Genomic DNA, 24,370 nt, shown 5'->3' on the forward strand with positions numbered 1-24,370 from the left:
TTTAGTATCCTGTTCTAGGACTCAAGGCCTAACCCCTCCCTAGTTTGGGAGGAGACCTTTGCCCTGCAGAAGAGCCCTTGCCCAGCAAACAGACTTAGCATTTCGTAGAAGAAATCCTGTTCTATGAGATGCTAAGTCTGTTTGCTATCCAAATGTCCATATTTCATGCGCTTTCACGTAAAATCGTGTGCGTCGAGTCGAGTATGCACCTCTACAATGTACAATACAGGATTACGATTGCTATATTTGTACAGACACTAGTGTTGTGTTTCTCACGCCCGTTATTTACTTAATAGTGATCGTGGTGTTTGTGGAATGTAGACGAACATTGACGAGGTGTCAGAGTAAATGGTATTACTAGACTTTTTGTCGAAGATACTGATCGGACTAAATAATTATAGTCTTTATAGGACAAGCTATTTTTATTCCGTAGCGTAAAGTACACATATCTAAAAGTCTTTCTTATCTGGAGTTATGGAATATTAGGTATTTTGCTAGGTAACTTCTTGGTTATTTATTACCAAAAGTGAGTTATCACCAAGGCAAATTTACAAAATTAATGCAACAAAAAGTTAAGCCTTCAAAATGTAGGTTGAGAAACATCAGCTCAATCAATTCGTAGTTCCGTTTTTAGTCCACAACTAATTCACAAAGAATACTTTTGTACAGCAGTCGGTTATACGTGAATTCTTAGAACACCAAGCTCATTATTATTTTCTTAACGAATAAAAATAAAACATCGGCCACATGGAACAGTCGTTCCTTATCAAATCGACAAACGTAATTCAATACTCACAATTCTCTGTAAAATATCATTCAGCAGTACGTTATGCTTTGTAAGTAATGTTTGGAACATAACAAACCTATGCTAATGTTGTTAATATAAGCTCAATGTAACATGGATATTGAGTAAACTAGATACCTTAAAATCATTAAATTAGTTAGCACTGGCAACATTTGGACCCTTTACAGTCCCACTTCTAGGTGTTTCCCTTCCGTGGCGGAATGAGTAAAGGGTTAGGTCTTTGGTCCATCACGCTTGTGAATAGACATTGAAGATGCTGTCCTTCTGCTAAACATAGTTCTCCTCGCGAAATTAGAGAAAGGTAGAACAATGAGTTCATCATGCTGACTAACCCCCGGTTTCTGTGGGACATTTAGCGGTAGTTTATGTTTTCAATAGCGGTTAAACTCATATAAAAAAACGATATTGATTAGAAAAGTTGGTAGGTAAGTGAGTTTTATGTATTTTCCACTGCCTCCAAAGCGATCTCACTGTAAAAGTTGAAGAAGGTCATTCGTTTAACATTCGGACTATCGCAGTTCTTATAGTAGTAAAGCTCATTAAAAATCTAGGACGCTTTAAATCATCCCAACGATAATTCCCCTTTTTGCATCCCGTAGTCAGATGAAACAACATTCACATTTTCTTTGAAAATTCACATTAAACTTGCATGGATAGGAACGTATATATTGAACTATGCGCTATCCAGTCTTATGTTACTATCTGTGTTGTCTCACTGTTTCTGTTAAGTAAACTATAGCTTAGAATAGACGTATGATCCCATAGATGTAGGATAAATCCTTTAATGTTTGCATTCAGGAGTGTGTGGTTAATGTCTGTTGCTATAAAGGGCTACGTGATGTATTATTCTCACATTATAGGTTGTTATTTTAGACCTATTTATGTGTTACTTCCTGTATTGATAGGATTTAGGATTTGTGAGAGCAGTTCTTGCTTGAAATTGTTCTATTATACTGTTGGATTTTGTACTGCTATTGTAAATAACAGGAAATGTATTATGATATTGCAATAGTGGTTTGATTCTTCTTAGAAAATGTATTTATTCATTCATGGAGTTGTCTTCTGCAGCAAGAGATATCGAAATTAGTGTCCGTGTTGGTGCTTGGCATACTTTTGGAAGAATCTAGAATTCAGGAAAGCTCGTATAATTTCGGGTATTTTCGGCTACCGTGGTCAAATTGTGATGACTGGAGTAGCTTATAATCTTCTTTATAAAAAATAACGTATAAGCCTTTTTATTTCTTTAGCTTTATTGCTATTGTAGAAATAGTCTAACATCATTAGTTTGTGTTTAAAACTTTTCTTCTTTTGCAATGTAATTTTTTTCTAGCCTTAGTTGTACAGTGCCTAAAGCTTGGCAAACAGCCGCCATTAATTTTCTTTTAAACACTTTAGTGTTAAATATTCTGCTGTATTTTTTGCGTTACCATTGTGCGAAAGGTCCGTGACTAGTAGTGGACTGTGACGGGGTATAATGATGATGATGCTGATTCATACGAGTTAGGGGCTTTGACTTTACGCAATATCGCTTGATTGTGCCGAATTATTTTAATACGGTTGTAGATTATTATGTTGTTATAACGCATGACTACTTTTTCACTATAAGCGTAAAAGAAAAATGTGGCGTAGCAAGTCTTACTGGAATTACGGATGAAATCTACTGATGAACTAGAGAAGAAGGAACTTCAATATCAAAGCGATTTCAACAATAGAGTGTCTTCTTGTCCATAGATTGTTACAAAAGCTAGATAAAAGGCAGATTTTTAGACATTTTTGATTCCTAAGGACCACTTCCCAAAATTTACTTCTGTAAACAATTTTTTGCTGAGATGGATTATTTTATGTTAAGTTAAATTTTTATAACACTGCCTATGTAAATGTTCTCCTTCACTTGGTCTAAAAATGCAATTACCAGCTCCTAAAATGCAGGCCGTAAGTCACGTCCGAAATACCCGCATTTGTGTAGAAAAGGCTCATTTTATTTATTTGTTGGGACTTTTGCGCTTTAAAATGCGTGTTCACTGCCAAGAATGCTGTCTGGTAAAATGGTTCGTTTGTTATGTTCGTAAATTCCCTAAAATTCCCTGATACGTAATCTAGGCCACTGATATTCCAGATTATTATAATACGTGCCTCTTTTATTAAATTTGTTCAACCAATGTTTGCATCCGATGTCTGTCATTCCAGAAAACAATATCGTCATTGATCCGTCTCTTATCTTCAAAACAATGTCACAATCCCAACGATTAAGATAAAAATGCCATCTTTATAGTCGTCCAACAAACCCTGTCTTCAGTACCACGTGCACCACCGTGTGTTATCGTAAACGTAGAAAAGGCCCACACACCATAAATCTAACGCATTAAACGGTGTGAATTTACTACCATTTTATACCCGATTAATCGTTGCGACTTTTATGTCGCATGGTTTTTTTTTAATTGCATCATTGTTGCGACACCTTCCTCCAACTTCCCTAGTATAACCCGGCTAAAATTAACAAGCCTATTTCCTGTACATGCTGTGTGCAATTTGTAGTGTTCTCAACTCGGTAGGGTAGGAGTTTGTTGAACTACGTTTTTGCGCATCATTTACCGGTTGGTTCGGATGTTTTTCTGCAAATGCTTTTGCGAGATTGATTTGCTTGAGTGCATCGAACTTTTACGCTGAGATTATTCGCTTGGTTCGTATGTCCATGGTCTGGACGGGTTTCGGTGTCTGCTTCAATCTATATTTTAATAGAATTCATATACCTGTATTTTGAGAATTCGCACATGCTCCTTTCGATTCGATAGATAATTTTTTGTTGAATCCACTGAAACGAATTTGATTTGGCAGGTAGATTATTTGATTATATCAATTTAGTAGTCAGTTGGCTTTTTATTCACTTTGTTTTTTCTTCTGAATTGTCTATCTATCAAGACTTTTCAAGCTTCTAGAACATAACTCGTTTAACATCCCCCAATTCACCATCAATTTGAAGCTCAAACAATGTTCTAAGATACACATTGTATTAGATAAATGAGCCATTGACCCAAAGGGAATGTCTATCACAATTTCGGAAGGGTCCCAAGTAAAGTGAATTGGTTAATAGGTTCAAATCAATTTAGAAGCGTGAAATTTGATATTTTTGTACAGCCCTTATACAATGTTTTTTCTTAACACTATTTTTTGTTTGAAAGTCAATGGGCTTCAATTGTGGAGTCTTTTGTTTGAAAAGCTTAATGATGATATTTTTTGTCACCTTTGTTTTGATATAGAGTTACTTGGATGTAACTTAAGAATTTGTTTACAGTGATAGCTTGTGAATTGTATAGTAGATCCGTTTCTGCTCATGACGATCTCATATTGAAGATCTTTCGTATTGTTTGGGCTATTTCTAGATATAAGAGAAACTTATAAAACCTAGTATAGTTGAAACTAAGGATATTTAGGTGTACAGTTCTTCCATTTCTCATTCCTGGTGGATCTCATGTGCTTGAATATTGTTAGTACTGTTTCATGTATTCATTGTAAATTTAATATTTTACATAGGATATATCATGCCTGTTATAACCAAAGGTGTAGGCAGCGATGTACGAAATAGGCCTACGTTTTGACATTAACTATGTTAGTCCTATGTAATAGGGGGCGAGCCTATTGCACTAATAATTATATATATAGAAAAATTACTTCTATACAGTGGTTTGTTAAATTTTCCTTGATCCAAAAATGGTGTTTGTGTCGTATCTCTGCGGTTTACTCAAATCATAGAATTGTTTGTATTCTGCGTCATGATCCGTCCGTTTTCGTATAAAATTACATCATGCTAGTTTTCCGTATTGTTGAGTATTGTTAACCTTCAGTGGAAATCTTATTCCTAGCGTTATTTTGCAAGGCTATTGTGGTTGACCTCTTGTCAACATAATTATGTATAGGTATGTCTTTTTTTCCATGGAGTGTCATCTAGTCTTATTTTATCTGTAGTTTCAAAAGTCGGAACTTTTGTATACTTAGCTTCTTCTATTGGGCTGTCATTGTCAGTTATTTAAAAATCCAGAAGCATCCCATTATTTAAAAATACGATGCTTACGTGGTCACCCATCTAAGACTAGTTCGCAACAACATAACTTGTCCCAGTTGCATTATTGATCTATCTGCTCGGCATATAACATTTCAGTTATTTTGAAAGGTAAAAAACTATTGAGGCGTTCTATTTCGGTTTATAACAGGTCATTCACTAGAGGAAGACTATTGTTATTTATCGTTCAATACGAAAATGTATTGTGGTTAGTTGAATGAGGCACTGGATATACGTCTATATACAAAACTAAGTATATTGAACATGATTACTCCATGTATTTATATAGAAAATGTTTTATATTATAAGTAAATATGTAGGTTCTATGTCTTATGAACGTTGTGGGCATCGTTAGGGGAGGCCTAAGTCCAGCAGTGGACGTCTACAGGCTGATATGGTGTTGATTATGTCTACTGAAAAACCTATTTTTAACTGATATTTACTCATGAATGGGTTATAGCAAAGTAATGTTAAACCGTCTCTAGTACTAGCTGTCTTTAGTAAGCAAACAATGCATAGATATGGCATTAAAACGGATTGTCTGCCTAACAGTACTTACAACCTTTTTTTTTTCTTAACCCTTGATGATATTATGTCTTTAAATTGTACTAGGTACATGATGAAAGATCTACGAAATTTACAAAAAAAATAATACAACTTTAACTTCTAAGGCGTGTAACCAATTTTTTGTGGTCTAAGTCCTCATAATTAATTCCATATGTTCAGATTTAACTGTTAAAAAAAATTGTGTTGTGAGTTACCGCATATTATTACTATAGCGTATGGTATCTATTGCATTGAACATACATACATTCACATCTAGACCTTTATTTCAGCCAGTTTAAATGCCCCCAAAATCCAAGACTATAAAAAACAAGCCTGAAACGAATCACACATATCAAACTTTTTACATATCCAAATTAATTTACATCCATGTATCGAGATCAATTTACAAGATTCGATTGCTGTACAAAAAACTCGTACCTAATAAATATCTAATTTGTCCATATTAAATCACTTGTACATTATGTATTTTTTGTTATGTATTGTAAAGTACTTTATCTATATAATAGTTATGGCCTTCAACTTATCAAGTTATTGAATACATGTTCATTTTATGTTCTTAAAATGGCGGTGTTTTATTTAAGGGTTATTTGTCCCTTGTATGTCTTCCAAGTTATAGTTAACTGTGCTTCCTAGGTCATAGTATTCAGTAATAAACTTATTTGAAGATAATCAGGAATTGCTATCCAATATTGTATAGTTTTGAATAAAGGCAGCATCGTTCTGACAAGCTAAGATCTTCTAAATATTTTCTTTGAAGGTAAATCCTATTTTTCTATTATAATTAACCCAAACCCATAATTATAACTGGTAAATACCTACCTTTTTCACATTATTATTAATTTTCAATATTTTCATCATTTGGTATTCAAGTGTCAGTAGCTAAGTTCTTCTGACGTAAATACCGCAGGCCCGGTGAAACGCAAAAGCAATCGTGCGTAATCACGGCCTCAAGTTACTGATACACTCATATTACTAATATTTGTATCAGTAAACAAATTACGCCGCGTTTTGTTTCATTTATAGGTATAACGGGTACTTACCTATTACCCCGTTTGGGCACGGGTCCAAATCGTCCTTGGTCAGGTAACAAAATTGACAAGGGTTTATCCCTCCTTAGTCGAAGCTAAACCGACCTGAGCAATCAAAAGGAATTTTAGTGCCTACGAAAACTGTTCATTCATAAATACAGTTTGGAAATTCCAACGTCTGTTCTAATTCCCACAAACATGACTATATTAACATGCATATCGTACCTAGGTTCTGCCTGCATACATTGTTCTCCATTGACATTGTAATATGATTTATCCGCACAAATACAAAAGTCTACCAGCTATAAATCATTTCATATACAAACAGATGTCATTTGGCCGAAATAATAATGTATATTATTTCCTCATTATTTTATACAATGGTACAAAGCGTCGCCGATGCAAACAACGCGATGCGTCAAAATATAATTATCAGCTGTGCCGGTAACGTGTTCGGCCCTCCTGACAGCGGCGCGACCCGCAGACAGCCAGTCAGTTGTAGGACGCCACACGCTCCTCACGTGCGCACACACCCGCACACACGCGAACACACACGTTCATTCAACCCGCCAACATACTACATCTACGTCATACTATTATACTATCCCATTTCAATACATTGCGCAACCCGGGACCCGCCGAACGTGATGCAACTTCGCCAGCCCTTTTAGCTAACCCAGTTTGAGTAACCGCGCGCACCAAACTCGCCCGGCTACAAATCGTATCAATAAACGAAATGCAACCACGTGCTCACCCTTCGCGTTACGCGGCCGTTGTCCAATCGTAGGAGGGCGAGGGCTACCGGCGCGTATCGGCCGGCCAATCGCGGCTCGTCTACGAATTCACCACGAAATCCGCCGATCCCGACCGACAGGAGCCGAAGTGCGCATCGACAACCCCCAGTGCCGCTTCAGCCCCCAACATGGCGACTATGGTGGCCCCAGCGCCGGCCAACACGGCGGTTACAAAAAAGCCGTCACTCAAGAAGTACAAAGCGCCCACGCCGCCACAGAAGATAATTACGGAAGACGAATGTGAAAGTGATAAAGACAAAGAGAACGCAGTGCAACACGAAGAGAACGATAATGACGTAATTGACGATTGTAAACAAACAAAAGTGGAGCCGGCGGGCGACAAGCCGGTCGACAAGGGATCGCCTGTAGTGAAAAAGTTGCTTCCCAAAATAAACGGGAATGTCGACCGGAGTTCTGTGTTGTCCAAAGCGGCTATGTTCGAAGCGGGCAGCCCTAAGGCGAAGGATCCCGCCGAAATGACTTTGAGGGAGCGTAAAGCGCTCTTTGAGAAAAATAAGGGAGCTGCGATCGTGCCAAAAGCCCCCTTCGGGCTCGCACCCTCTGTCAAGACCCTGCACGGCGATAACAAAGGTAAGTTATTTTTGTTTGATTATTTCTGCCAACAATGAAGGAACATGCGAGTTAGCTGCACAATTATTTCGACTTTATGGTCTGTGACCAATCAGCGTCGGTTCTCCTGAGGTTTTTTTAGTATTAGTAGCTTCTGTATTACGTGGTAACAAGATGATTTTTCTGTATCTCGTTAATTGACTTAATTGCTTCAGATTACACGAGAAGCGAGGTAAATTATGTAAACGATTGCATGCACTTCACACATTATAACACAATACAAACCTCTTAGAAGATCCATAATAACAATCGGTATTAAGAAATGTCTCAGTTTGCTGATAATATTTATAAACAGCTGGTTACAGCCTAATGTTGATAACCTACTTACCAAAATTAGAGCCGGTGAATAAACTGTATCAATTATAACCACGTATAAACAAACTCATTAAAACTCCGTGGTATGAGCCACACGAATCAATTTACATGCATACTCCTGTTGCGATATAACAAAAGAAAATAAATATATTCAAATGTCAAAGTCGTGCTTCATGCAAATTCACAGACTACCTTCGAGTTTTTATGCAATTAAAAAGTCGATGGTCTTAGGTATCGATACATCGATTTATTGGACGGCTAGACTGTGATGTTATTATTAAGATATTATCGATTGAAAATATCGATACCGGATGGTCTGTTAATTACATGTCGAGTTTAAGTAACTAGTAATGTGAATTCAATTCTAATTAGTTTTCCGTCGGCTATGTCGTATACAACCAGTTAAGTTCTTTAATGAATGCATTGAAATGAATCAAAATAGTTACAGCAAAAATGCCATTTGCGCATAAAAAAATATCTAAAGTTCGACTTTCTTAAATGGAAAATAGTTGCTCAATAATTGCTTGCGATGTCGTCATCTAATTAGTAATACAAAATATCGAGAATAAAATATGTTTGATAAACAAAGAGGCTGTGCTTAGTCACCATAACTGCAGTGTCACGGCCTTAGGTCATGTCAAAGACCTTTATGAGGGACAGGTTTTGTGACGTCATCGTCACTAGAAAGTACTTAGCAATATTATCGAAAGATCTAGATCACCGGTAACATATGCATTATATATTTTTAGGTTATATTTTCAATTAATATTAGGTCGGGGAAAAAGTCTTTTCGCATTTAAGTATGTATGAACTTGTAATAAAATCTTTTCGCTACACAAAAAAGTTCGACATTTGGGTACCTCCCGAGCTCACTGAAAGAAACCTAATGAACCGTGTACTCATTTTTGATTCTTGAAGCCAAAGAGATTTTATTACAAGTTCGTACATACTATAATGCGAAAAGGCTTTCCCCGGACGATTATATGTGTAATATTTAAACTGTTAAGATATTTTTAAACAAATAAAACTGCTCTACGTGTAGGTCGTCCAGGTTATAAAAATTAAAATAAGATACAGGTTAGAGCAGAAATGACATTGCTAAATTATTGCTATATTTTCCCCAATTCAGATACATATTACGACTGGTTTTGTGACTGCTTATTTTGTTATAAATGTTTTAATATTGAAAATATACGAAATTATAAACGCATTTAAATTAATATCTACAACCTCCAAATTGTGTTAATAATAACTGCATATTAAACTAGTTTATAAGATAACAAGAAGTCGATATAATAATAGACTATAAATAACACTTAAGTATTATAATATGAAATGAAGTAAAAAAAATACATTTTAAGTTAAATTATTATCACTTAAAATATTACATTTATCGACCACAATACATATCTATCGTGTATGTAGTAAACTAATGATATATTTCCTTCATCTAATTACAAATATACGTAAATAGAAAACGACACCGGCTGCGGACACCTACATAACTAATTATGGTTATCAAGAGCGGGCGTGTTACGTTCGACGGTTAGAAAACACGTTACTTGCACATGCCATCGATGCATACGACTATGACAACTTAGCTGTAGTTAAATACGAGAAATTTGGCTAAATACGAACATTTTGTCGTTAAAGTTTTATCACCACGTGAGGAGAATATTTATGAGAGGAATTTCGTTAGGAAAAAAGAAAATACCGAATTTAACTAACTAATACTTGCTATTATAGGACAGAACTAATTTTAAAGGCAGTCGTTGTACCTTGATTTTGATAGGATGTAATGCTACATCTTTAGATTTTCTTGCGCATGATATCAAAACGGGAAACCGCCAACGATTTGGTTGTCTAGTTTATGTTAAAGATATTTTGTGTAGCTTCGGTTTTTCGGACGATTCGAAGGTTAATATGACTAAAATTTAATTGGCCCTAGGAAGCCACTCAGTTAATTCCTTGAGTCATATTACGAACCTAATAATTTATCTTAATGTAGATCGATTACTTTTTGCTATGACTGATAAATCAATTTCGCTAAGCATATTATTATTTATTAAGTTTAAAAGATTGGTGTCATATAAAAAAGGGTCTACCTACTTTGTACATAGTTCATTGACCTATAATAGTTTAGGTTTCAACTCATTTATGAGCTATACAATTTGAGTAGTGTGCAATTAGTTTATCGGAGTTATTCGATATGCGATTGTTTCGTTTTTGTGTACATGTAACCGATTTTTTTGCATAGATTTGCATATTAAGGTGTAGCAATTAAATTACTTATGGCCTCAATTATATACTTTGGTAAACGAATTGTACTTAGCTTTACCTATATGTAAGAGGGAATTGTAATGTAATATAATGTAAAATAGCTACTCCCCTATTCTAATTTAGAAAATAAGAAATAGGGACACGAGGAAACCCCTCCAATATTTCTTGGCTTATCCATAGTATCTATATTAATAAAAAATAATCATTCAAATGTATTTACGAGAATAACGCAACTGAATCAAATTGGTGAATTCTTTTAAATCGTTATTGTAGTTATCAGGACAGTGTTTGTAACGGATCGACAGGATCCACATTCCCACGGGAAGATAAGCGTATTCAAATCCCGGACCAAGTCAGACCTGCCGCTATATGATACAAAACTAGTCAAATTTTCTTGCACCACAAACCAATTTTCATACTAAAAAACTATTTATTTCGTTCGTAAAGCAGACAATTTATTGTTGTTCTTTTGTTTCGTTGAAATACCGACAAACGTGGACGCGCTCGTGTCAGCGTGCACGTATTCGCAAATATACAGCTGAATACCTGTTAGCAACATTGTACTATAATATGTCTGTATGTCTGGCGCCATGGCGGACTTGTAATCGTTGTTTACCATGCGATGGTTGCTATGGTTACCGTGGTTGAAGCATTGTTGTTTAGTCGAGTTAAAGGGCCTTATAAACAACAACGGGTTTATTTGGACCCTTCAAATGGCCAGAAGTGGGCAGATAATAAACTTATTTAATTTGTTTTTGGTTTGAGAAAATCTTAAAGTTTAGTTTGACTTAATTAGTCATGTTAAATAATGGAGACAAAACAGGTAAATCTAATACGTTCTTAATTCCACGTCCTTATTCATAAGGTACTTAAAGTTCCAAGAATTCAATACCTACACAATATACCTATAAATAATAAATAACTAATAATAACTATTGGTTTTCCTACAATTTCGTACCTAATTTAGTATCCAGCAACGAAACTTCATCAATGAACTACTTACTTTAATGTTAAACGTTCATCAATCAATCACATTGATAAGAAAACCCCATTAATATCAATAAAGAAACTTTCAAAATCCATTTATTTAATGAGACTACCCACGCACTACTAACAGGTAAATAGAACAAATAGTCCATTGAAATGTTACAATTTGAGGGCCGAATATTGCATTTATTAGAGGACGCAATTTTATTTTTGGAACATGTAGGGGGGGTCAATAGAAGCTTAACTTGAAGTTTGTGGGGTTGCCACTCTTGTCCCCCGGCCGCCATCTTGGAAAAGGGGGTGGAAACACTTTATTCGCTATATCTCAGAAACTTTGCGTCTTGCAATAAAACTGTAAAAGCATAATTTGTAGCAAATTATTTTTCCTACAAATATGTTAAACATATTTTTGCCCTAAATTAACAATTAAAGAAGTTATAAGCAAAAATGTGTGATTTTTTTTTACAAAAATTTTCTTTCCGTGACCGGTCTACTTCGTAGCGCTGTTACTGAGTTTCTAATTAATGAAGTTAAAAAAAAATATAGGGATAAATTTTCCTCGAAAAATACTCTACAAGATTGGTCTGAGGTAATTTTTTTTGTATTTAGACATATCAGCTTAGCCTTTTTTCCAAACTATGTTGGAGTCGGCTTCCAGTCTCACCAGATGCAGCTGAATACCGGTGTTTTACATGGAGCGACTGCCTATCTCACCTCCACAACACAGTTACCTAGGATATAAAACGATACCCTTCGTTAAGATTGGTTGTCAGACTTTCAAACTTCTGACTACTGTTAACGACTGTCAAAGATCTTCGAAAATGACAGCCGGGACCCACAATTTAACGTGCCTTCCGAAACATAGAGGAACTCGATATGTGTAAGATGGTCAGCCATCCACAGAACAACCTCGGCAAGCGTGGCTTAACCTCAGAGATCGATCCGCGCGGCTGTCGTTAAAAAAAGTTATAGACTAATAAAGAAAATTGTTATAAAAAAATTGCACTTTTTTGCTTATAACTTCTTTAATTGTTAATTTGGGGCAAAAAGTTATGAAACATATTTGTAGGAAAAATAATTTGCTACAAATTATGCTTTCACAGTTTTATTGTAAGACGCATAGTTTCTGAGATATAGCGAAAAAAGTGTTTCCACCCCCTTTTCCAAGATGGCGGCCGGGGGACAAGGGTGGCAACCCCACAAACTTCAAGTTAAGCTTCTATTGACCCCCCCTACATGTTCCAAAAATAAAATTGCGTCCTCTAACAAATGTAAAATTCATGTAACATTTCAATGGACTAAAAATAATGAATGAAAAGACGTAGGGGAAATCCCTTCTTGTACACGAAAAACCTCTTAAATAATCGTATTAAGGATATTGTTTTATTAGCGGATTTTCTGTCTAACAGGAAAATTTAAATTAGCTGGTTATGTCACTACGAAACTTGCTTATAAGTAGATTATTTTGTAGAAATGTAACTTACGATCTGTACGTTAAACAATACATACCTGTTTAAATTTCTGAAAATGTGAATAAAATATGGAAATCTTCCAGACTTAAATCTTCTGTTTGCAGCTAAATAAAAATCACTAAGTTTAAAACTCCGTGGAACATTGAAAACTTCTTTTTATTAATGGAGGGTCCTAAAATAGTTACCAAGTTTCTTATTTGTAATAACTGAAATATTTAAACCAAAGCTATTGTTAGCTCCGTTTCATCCTGTCAGTCTTCTGTCCTTTTCCAATTACTCGCCTTAAAAAGAAGACTTTACATGGCAGTATAATATAATGTTTACTTGATTGCAAATGACAATAATTTCTTCTAAGGAAGTGAACCGGCTAGAGAAAACCAGACAGTTGACACACTTTCGTTTTTCTACCAATTTTCCCATCACCGTACAAGTCTATACAAATTAGTAATACCCAAATATGGACCCGTCATTTAGTACCAATATTAATAAATCACACCTTTGAAAAGAAAAAGCGTAAGCAGTTTTCGTTTCAAGTTATGACATTTTTTCATCGAAGGTGCCTGAGCACTCAGTTTCGTATTATTACATCCTTCTTGTCCTCTGTCTAAGACAAAAAGTCGTATGTTCTCTGTGTATGTATTCTTCTGATCTTACTCCCTTCTTAACCTAGACATAAAGGGCCTTATTATAGGAAATTAACAGTACACCTTTCCTACCCTATTTTGAGGTATTATGTATATCGTATGGGATGTTGTTATTTATTTAATTCTTTATTTAAAAAGACAACTCCCGCACTAAGAATTGCTCTTGTGTCGCGGGGACTTTTACAAACATACAAACAACGGACACAAAGCACAACCAGACCCGAAGCAATTATTTGTGGATCGCACAAATAATTGCTCCGTGTGGGAATCGAACCCACGACCTCCCGTTGCAGTGGTATCGGCGTGGCGACCTAAACCACTGCGCCACGGAGGCAGTCAAAACCTATTATTATATTATATTATTCGGTCAAGGCCTTCCAACGGCAAAGAGGCGTATGTACTCACTTCTCTTATATTCATTTTATATTACACCTTTTTACACTAGGTATCTTATTAGCATGTCAATAAATATTAACTGTAGTAAAATTGCTAGTTATTTGCTTACGAAAACTGTGTCATTAGGTTTTTGCGGTAAATATGTAAAATAATGTGTTACTGTTTGTTTGACACGGATGATTAATTTACATGTATTTATTAAGTGTCAGTTAAAATAGCGGTGTTTCTGTGTAGTTTGACGAATCAATTGTTGCTATAGTCGAACATATGTTTCATTTATTGCAATGGTAAAGAACTACATTTTACTAGCTTATTTACTATGTGATGTTGAAGGTGAACACTGAGGGACCATTTTGTCAGTCCCTCACCTGGTTTGTTGCATAGATCTTCATTTTTATTCAGAGTTCCTCAAAGGCACGGAGATCTTACAGTATATGACCAACAAGCATTCATATAAACCAAGTCAAAGTAAAATCTTAGTAAAATGTTTTAAAATTATGATGATGTCACTCAAAACTTAGCATTATGGCGTCACTTTTCATTTACCATTACGTATTCTCTCCAATCTAAGGGTCGTAAAATTTTACTTAATCGTCAACAGCATAATATACAAATAATTATCCAGCTTTAATAATGTTATGTTAAAGTGTAAATATTATTATTAATTACATAATAACAATAACAGCCCACATATGGTTACAGTTTGTGGGAATTACCCACTATGAACCAGATAAGCTATTATAGACTTTAAGCTGAACATTAAAGGTGATTGCGCGTAAAACATGTTACATAATATTTTAAAGTAATTTATATTGACTGTAGAAACGGTATAATAATAATAATTATATTAATTTGTTATAAACGGAATAAACACTAAAAAAATGAATATTTAATATACAATGCAACTGTCTAAATTTTCTCATTTCTAAGAAAATATTCGAAGGGTCGTGAGGCACAATTCTGAAAGGGGACCATTTTCTTTTGAAGTACGGATACCTGAAACAGTTAACATAATATGTCCTTCAAAATGCCGAGCAAACTAAAAGTCCAAAAAAGTCGATCATTTAAATTTACCTGTTTATTCGGGGTTGGGGAACTTCGATTTGTGTGGAAGACATATCCTACTCCCAAATTCATCAGTTATAGTAAATTTTAACAACATCTCGACAAATCAATTATACCAAAATATTCTAAACCAAAATACCCTTATTTTCTTGAACCAACTTCTACAGTTCTATAAACAACCCAAGCGAACAGCTGACTATTGGTTACGGCCTGCAGCGATCAGACAATACTGTTTAATTACAGTTAACTGTTCTCACATCGCTCGTAACTACTATCGACTAGACGTGGACTTTCGTTTCTTAACTGATTGGAAAGTGGCTGGCTTTTCAGGACATGACTTAGATGTACCTAACTTTGAGTAGTTATAAAATCGATGTATTTCTTGGCGATCTTTTTGTACGTGTGTATGTGTAGTTTAAATGACTTATAAACAGTCTTATTACTAATTCTTAGGACGAAAGAACTTGTAGAATTTTTATACGCAAAAGTGACATTTTATTGATTTTGCACAAATACCTCAATTTATTAAAGTTACATTTTAGTTCAATTAAACATTTCAATAATGTCTGATTAATCTTCTATTCATTAATGAAGAGAAAATCATACCTATGTATGTATATCTAAAAGTTGGAATACTTAAAAAATGTATTCATTATTTAAATATTTATGGGTACCAAATTATCTATTATTATTCCGAAGCTGACCCCTCTTATAAAAATAAAGGATAATACTACGAGCTTCTCTGTGGCTTACTTTTCATACTTTTAAGATCTGGGCAAGTATTCAGAAGGTGAGCAAGTTTCCTCACGATATTTTCCTTAACAGTTAACTTGTCCAAGTCCCATGTATACCATAATTATAGGAAAATAACTAAAAACTGATATTGATATTTTCCTTAATATGTCATTGTATGAATGTCTATCTGTTTGTGATAAAGTATGGAAAAATACGCGTACGTTACGTAAAGACAAGTTAATAATGTTACCACTTATAATATTAAAATTACGAAAATTATTTCCTTCCTCCCGTTAAAGGAAGTTATCTAAGCTTATTTCAACGCTTAGGGCACTATTTTCTCTTGGGCTTTAATCGTGAGTCTAGACGGTAAATATCGTAAGATGCAACCCTATTTACAGTCGCGAGCATAAATTACAATAGTAATGAAGAATTAAACTTTAAAGTTTTTCCCTCTTATTCATAAACATATATGAAGTTATGAAAGGCTTATATAGTGTTTGGTTTCTTTTACTCCTTAGTGAAATGAAAAAGAGAAAACATATTTTAGTAGTGTTTTAACTAAAATAGCTTTATAGTGTAATAAGAGGGTTTATTTATGGCAGTAAACTTTCAAACAAATCTTTATATCGTCTATTCTGACTACCGTTTGACTGAAAGATAAAACTGCTGTAGATTAGATATCGAACAGTTGGGGTAAAGTAGCTAATCCTTGATTGGGGATAGGATATTGAAAATGGCCGTTATTTATTTATTTATTTATTTATTTGGGACATAAAACAGTAATATGCTAAGTAAATACATCCCGGTTTCTGAACAGTTGGGGAGTAGCTATCCTTGATTAGAGATAGGATATTGAAACGGCCGTGAATTTTAAGCAAATTTATACCAGCTATTGTTATGTTTCATTGATAAACATAGGCTTGAAATTGTCTACACAATATAAATACTAATGCTATGGTTTGACTGCGGTTACATAATCTACTTACAATGCTCTATTGAGCTTGTCGGAATAACGGAACCAATCTTACAGTTTGCACACAGGGCTACCGGTGTAACAACAATATAATAACAGATTAACCTACCGTTATAATGATTATTGAATACTACATAATCGAAAAATTATTTATTTTCAAGAACACGGTTAAATTCCTATAATAAACACATTCTGGCTTAAAATTTTTCTGTATGAAAATTTACATAGCACACCGGTTTTGTTAAATGTGCAATGAAAAGCAAAACTACGTATGTTATTATTACACGTTAAAATATAGAAAAGACGGTAGGTATATGGTAAATACAAAGTATGTGAATACTATCGGTATCATAAACTAAGAAAACAGAACATATACGAGATTTTTACAATTCACCTGGTAGTTCCTATATCGTAAGTACTTTCAAACTTTCGAGTCAATAAGTTACCTAATGGATTGTATAGCCCTATCCTAAAGGCGTTTGCAGTCAGCCCTATAGAGTAACACTTCACTGACCTCAGACTATACCGATCTGTTGCCGACAGCATCGAGAGAAAGTTGTCGCTTCGTGAAAAAAACACTGTTGTCTGCACTTACTTTTAACTACAATGCACTTGTACTTACAAATAGACGGTCAGTGCGGTTTTTATGCGCCGTTTTAAAACGCAAGTTGCTTTACTAATCATTCGGGCCAAAAATCACTAAGAAACGATAAACTCTAAAGTATAAGTTGTACAACGAAGTCTTAGTTTGAGCACTTACAAATAGACTATCTTGTAATAAATAAAATGACAGCAATCTGTAAAAAATCTGCCAATATTCTTATGTTAAAGTAACCGGTACTTATGTACAGGAAAAATGACATGTTATTCCATAGCAACTGAAATCATTGCTATTCTTAAAAGCGCAACCGAGTTTCCTTACAAAATACATAAAAGTTACCTTACAATCCAAACATCATTATAAGTTATTACTTACCTACTTAATACATACTGTCTGTTATTCATATATTTATAAAACTAACCTCTATTACACGAGAGGATATTACTACATATTTCCGGGCCACTTGACCGATTATCTCCGCAATGGCGCCAGTCCGAGGTTGACCAATATTTGGTGATCACAACAAACGACACTTAACGCCGTATTTAACGTTATACTACTAACCTTGCATATTATTATGTCATCGTATTATATAAGTGATGCGTGGCACGTATGCAATGTATATACGAACGGTTTATGCTCTCGGTAATGGGCGATTCTCGAATTAAGATTGATTTGGTGTTAAGGGGTTTTGTTGGTAAAACAATTAGGTAAATGTCGATTCATTGCTATTATAAAAAAAAAAAGTAATTTCTGGCTAACTATTGCCTAGGCTAGCTATTACAAAACATTGTGAAGGTTGCTGATGCAAACTAAGCTTTTGAAGCCTGAAACATCCCCTGTTTCCTTCCTGTTTTAAATGACGACGTGCCCATTCGATAAAAGTAATCACAGTAGTAACATCAATACTAAAACGATTTTTGTACCAAAGCTAAACTAATCTTAACCACCTTTAGACTGAAGTACCGTAACTAAATTAAAGTATTCAACCAATAAAAAAACGATCACATACAAACAAACACCACGAAAATATTTGTATAAAGTAGAACATACGACATAAACTAATTTCACAGTAAATTATCCGCTACACTAAGAGTTTTCCCTCCATTTTTACTTTCACAACGTTACGGTATTGTTATAGAATTTGTAAAGAATCATGTCAACGATATAGTTTGACTTTTCCGTATAATTTAGCGCATGATTAGAGGGCGTCGCACATTTGATTATAGTGTCATTACCGAAATATTACCGTCTTACTCTGAAACATTACTTAATACACTACAGTAGAATGTCACTATTCTGAAGAATTTAAGTCCCGAAAATTCCATCGCTATCGTTATCTTCTATATTTTCTTTCCACTGCAGTGTCTAAAATTCATATAATCATATTATCCTTGAGTATGTGTCAAAGTTGTTCAAACCGTTCGAAGGATTTTGATGTGACTTAACGAATATTATCTACGTAGCAATAACCGGGACCGAATTTTACGTGCCCTTCGGAGACGCTTTCTTCTAAAATGTATGGAGTTTAACACGTTACTTTAAAACAGCTATGTACTGCATATTGTCTATAAAATTTTCACTAGTTGTCCACAAGATACACAATATTCCCACAGGTCTCACTTTTTTCGTTTAATAACCACACTATTTTGCAGCGAGCTTTTAACGCCATCCTCCTAACTTTAACCATTCCCAGAACCTTTCAACGTCAAGGAAAGGACGACGTTTCACAAGCAAATATTGTCTGTCAACTCATACCAGTTTTGGTTCATATACAACAGTCACACGTAATACAGAACCCGATACAAGGCACACATGTTTGTACAAGCAAAGTTCTTTAACGTTTTCTTAGAAGAGTATGCCCTCGCGAAAAGGTCTGTGAACAGGTTTTTTAGAGTTCCCTGCTCAATGGGAAAATGTTACCCTATTACCAAGACTCCGCTGTTTGTCTGCCTATTTATCTGTAAACAGGCTGTGTCTCAAAATCAAATCATTTATTAATTTAGATCAATTTTTGACACTTATGATAGTCGTTTTATCTCTTCTCTCAATCTCATGAACTGTGATTGCCAGAAGTTGACATATTCACAAATTATGTATCTAAGTAGCTGTAAATTTAACGACTTTTTTACGTATTCAATAGCGTTTTTATATGAGTTTTAACGCTATTGAATAGATAAACTACCGCTAAATGTACCTCAGAAACCGGGGTTAGAGGTGCTCCCATAGCACATAAGTGTTATTTAATCGTTTTTTTTATAGGTAGACTTATTTTGTGTCATGCTGGGGCTACATTAGCGGGCTATGGCGAATATTCGTGTTAACGCGATGAATGTGGCCGGGTTCATCGTGTCATCGCGTAGTATTCGGGCGAAGACGATGTAGTATCGAGGAGCTGTCGGTAAACTGGCGCGAATCAAAGGGATTTGTCGCGCCAATATTCGCTTAGGTGGCTACATCTACGTCAATTCAGTGTCGTCCAGACTTTGAAGCGAGACGGACGTGCATTTAATTTTTTACACTATGGAGTGGAGTAACATTTTTAATTTACCGCTCACGTCTCCGCACAACAAACTGAACAGCACAAGGCACGATGCATCGCGTCAACTGGACACGAATCTTCGCCCGCCTTAATGTAGACAAGAACATCGCCCATACCCGAACACGATGTTTTTGTCGCGCCAACACCATACGAATCTTCGCTCGCTAATGTAGCCCCAGCATCATGAGTTCCTTAGCACTAAAGTCCGACTAACACTTGTCTGTATCCTTATGTAAATGTGTGTACGTTTTACAACCACGGTCAGTGTGAGGACCTTGATCCTGATTATTGCGATGATAATACAGCCTCTTACATATTATATCGTCGTTAAGCGAGGCACAATGTTGAGGTCTTATACTTAAGTCTTTTATTTCCATCCTTTTAAGTATTTAAGTACATTACTTTTTTGGAGAGCTTGTAAAAATTACTTATAAATATTATATTAGGTCGGGGAAAAAGTCTTTTCGCATTAACGTATGTATGAACTTGTAATAAAATCCCTTTGGCTTCAAGAATCATAAATGAGTAGGTACACGGTTCATTAGGTTTCTTTCAGTGAGCTCGTGAGGTACCCAAATATCGAGCTTTTTTGTGTAGAGAAAAGATACAAATTCATACATACTATAATGCGAAAAGACTTTTTCCCCGACCTTATATGTATACAAACTGTGTAAGTATTTTCTAGATTACGTTTATAAGTAGCATATATTTTAACACATACAGAAAAGTTCCAATTGAGGTTAAGATAAATAAATTGACATGTTACATGTTTCGGTAGATATATGTACTTAAAAGATAAATTGACATCTCTATAAGGTAGCCGATACTTATATGGATACAGTGAAAACTAGGGTGCGAAAAGCTAACTGCCTAGCCTAAAAATCAAACCTACTACTATTCTGACAGATCTATACAAATATTATAAAGCTGAAGAGTTAGTTAGTTTGTTTGTTTGTTTGAACGCGCCAATCTCAGGAACTGCTCCGATTTTAAAAAATCTCAGTGTTAGATAGCCTATTTATCGAGGAAGGTTATAGGCTATGTATCATCACGCTACGACCAATAGGAGAAGAGTACCAATAAAAAATGTTACAAAAACGGGGAACATTATGACCTATAATATTCTCTTTTATGTGACGCAAGCGAAGTTGCGCGGGTCAGCTAGTCACTAATAAAATTGTAGTATTTGAGACTGTATAATTAATGTAACAACTTAATCTTACGAAACAATTATAAAAAATCAATTAGATAACAAATGAAAAAATGAACGGTCGATGTAACTTCAGAATAGTACGTTAATAGTGTTGTGAAACTCTCTCGCTACAGTAGCCGAGTGTAGCCGAAATTAAGTGCGGCTACGTCACTAAATAGCCTGCGAACAAGGCTAGCGGGCAGGCGTCGTCAACCTTGACTCTTCGGATGAGTTACAGGGTACGAGGGTCTTGTGTTGTGTGTTATTTTTAGTTTTATGACTTCTTAGGACGTTTGTTAAATAAATTATGTTTAACTGTTATAATTTTATCAAACGTAAAAGTATTTTGCGTCCTGTAAGATCATATAATTGTATGTTTTTGCTTGCTATTACAATGAGATTATTTTCTCTTATTTTTCCGGTGGATGCAAGGTGCGGTTTTTAATCCGGTCATTTTCTATATTCTTTCCTTGTAACATTGCTAACAAGAAGGTTGTAAAGATAAAGTTGTCGTCGCTGTGACTCTCATAACAACAGCAGATTTCTTCGATACCATTATGTAACACAGATTTATCAACCGCTACCGTAAGATTGAAAACTACCGTTTTATAATGAAAGCGACACGCTATCTAAGTATTTATCCGACGAAATTAATAGCTCAACACGACAGTCGGTCAACGGAACCGAACAACCAGTGACGCGTGAAAACACGACAAAAGGTTTTTAGAAACTGCGATTGTTACAAAAGGTTTATTATCTCTGAGGCGTGGGATTCGGAAGCGCACATCACTAGTTAGAAGTAGAGGTGGTCCAACGGTTGGTGATCCGCGGCGATGGTCATTCCATGCGCACGCGCAATACAAGTTAGACCTTAGAACGAAAGGTTGTTTTTTTATCTCGATTCTCGTGAGTTAGTGATCGTGATTGATGATTTTTTGTGAAAACTTCTTTGGATTTTTGTGATTTAAAATTACCAAATGATAGTGCTTGATCGGTTTGAGATTTGAATTTGAATTAAGGTAATTTTTTTTGATACTTTATTTAGATAAGACACGTTTTTTCTGATTCATCGATTATTTTTAACTTAGCCGATAAATACAGCTTACCGTTAGTGAGTTTCAGTTAATAAAACTAAAATTAATGATCATTTTAAAAATAGTAAAATTTTAATATTAGATAATTTTGATAAGATATTTTTCTTTAAGATAACGTTTTACTAATACATATGTACAAATGTTTTTAACTTAACCAATAAAAGCCTCCCGTTAGTAACTTACTTTATAAATTAAAAGCTAATAAACCAATATTAATGATAATTATCAAAATAACAATATTCCATAAGTCGTAATGTTCCGTGGCCAATGTTTGTCGTAAAACAATGCAGGCTCCATTAAGATTTCCGTCATTATAATAACGCTAAGATAACTACAATGTTGGTGTTTATTCCGCAATATTTTCTTGACCTGAATACACTTGATGGAAAATTGTGAACTGTCGAGGAAAACTTGAACTGTACTTAAATTACTTTACAATGTTGTATTCGTAACGTTGGCATTTTCGTCGCTTAAAAGATTTATAGTTCTAAATACAGCTAGTAGGTTTAATTCTCATTTTTGCCCTATAAATAAATCTTAAATGATTATTCTTACTTTCCTCGTATTTTTTAATTAATTTAGTTAGTTAGTTAAGAAAATATTGTATAGACGATTAACGTCTATACAATATTTTCTTTTAGCTACACTACTCCTTTTAGTCATAGCATGAATTTATATAGCTTACAGCCGTCCTCAATAAATGGACAGTTCAACACAAAAAATATTCATTCCAATCTGTAGTTCCTAAGAATTACGTATTCAAGCAAACAAACTCTTCAGTTTTATATTATGGGTATATATTCATTTAAAAGATCACAGTCAAAATAACTCAAATACGTGCCATTTTTCTCATTAATAAAATAATTTATAAACAGCTTTTCTCTTAACAACTTCTACATCTCAAGCAACGAATACACCTGTCGTCGCCTATAACAAATGCCTTCCCTAACTGCATATCAATACATTCTTCTTCCTCAATCAACGTTTACGATTTCCTACAAATAAATTCAATCTGCGATCCCGTAGCATTCCTGTAGATTGCAGTTTATCTGTAAGATAAACTAAACCGGGTTCTAGATAGGTAAATGCTTTTAGACTTAGTGCTTAGTCATGCTTATTACGCCTGTGTTAGGTGTTGCAGGTCTATGACCTGTGGCCTGTCATTCTGTAATTAGTGCTATTAAAGTATATAAAAAAATCTTTGGACAACTAGAAATGTAGGTATGTAAAAGGTATTGTGTCTTAAATATTTTAATTTGTAAGTTTTATTGCCGTTAAATATGATAAGTATAAAAAAAAACGAACTACATACTAGCTGTCCCTTCGGACTTCGTGCTGTCTCACAGTCGATCCTTGATTTATGTTTCTTTATTGCATTTTTTTCTATTTCTCTGCGTAAGAACCATACTTGAAAGGAATATTATAAATAAGAATTTGCGAAATCGGTTCAACTTTTTTCGAAATTTGCGCTTAGCAACACATTTATCCTTTTTATATTAAAATGTTAAAAATAACTTCAAAATACGTAAGTAAGAATCAGTAGTCAAATAACATGTGTATGTCAATACAAAATTTTCTGTCAAAAGGGTCTATGGAAAGTTAACCAACATTGTGTAACATCCGTGAAAACGGTATCAGTGATATTGATAGCCAAAATGAATAACCCGGTTATTTGTTAAACGCGCTGTTTTTAGGTATTGTTTATCTATACTAATCTATACTAATATTGTAAAGCTGAAGAGTTTGTTTGTTTGATTGTTTGTTTGTTTGAACGCGCTAATCTCAGAAACTACTGGTCCGATTTGAAAAATTATTTCAGTGTTAGGTAGCCCATTTATAGAGGAAGGTTATAGGCTATATATCATCACGCTACGACCAATAGGAGCAGAGTACGAGTAAAAAATGTTACAAAAACGGGGAAAAACTTCACCATTCTCTCTTATGTGACGCAAGCGAAGTTGCGCGGGTCAGCTAGTCGTTAATAGACTCTAAACTTGATAGAATAACATGGTTTATTTATGTATTATTCCTTTTCTGTAAAATTATCTTCGCTATCTGTATAGATACAGACATACAAATACAGTTACGAATCGTAAATTAACTATTTGTACTCATAGATTTTGGTAAATGCCCCAATTTTTCATGCGTGGCGATTATTCAATCGACGGATTACTTTTCGATCAATAATTT

At 34.7% G+C, this 24,370-nt stretch overlaps 1 protein-coding gene across 4 annotated transcripts in view; it reads left to right on the plus strand.

The window, feature by feature from the left end:
* scra (anillin, actin binding protein) overlaps positions 1-24,370 on the plus strand; it is a 61,258-nt gene that overhangs the window by 13,891 nt on the left and 22,997 nt on the right. For 3 of the 4 annotated variants that reach the window (XM_076129565.1, XM_076129567.1, XM_076129566.1), the window contains exon 7: positions 7,245-7,842. In XM_076129565.1, coding sequence (XP_075985680.1) covers positions 7,245-7,842 — 598 coding nt within the window. The remainder of the gene's footprint in view (positions 1-7,244; positions 7,843-24,370) is intronic. The other variant, XM_076129568.1, reaches the window with a different exon arrangement.

Source organism: Anticarsia gemmatalis, chromosome 22, assembly GCF_050436995.1.
Source record: "Anticarsia gemmatalis isolate Benzon Research Colony breed Stoneville strain chromosome 22, ilAntGemm2 primary, whole genome shotgun sequence".
Lineage (NCBI taxonomy): Eukaryota > Metazoa > Arthropoda > Insecta > Lepidoptera > Erebidae > Anticarsia > Anticarsia gemmatalis.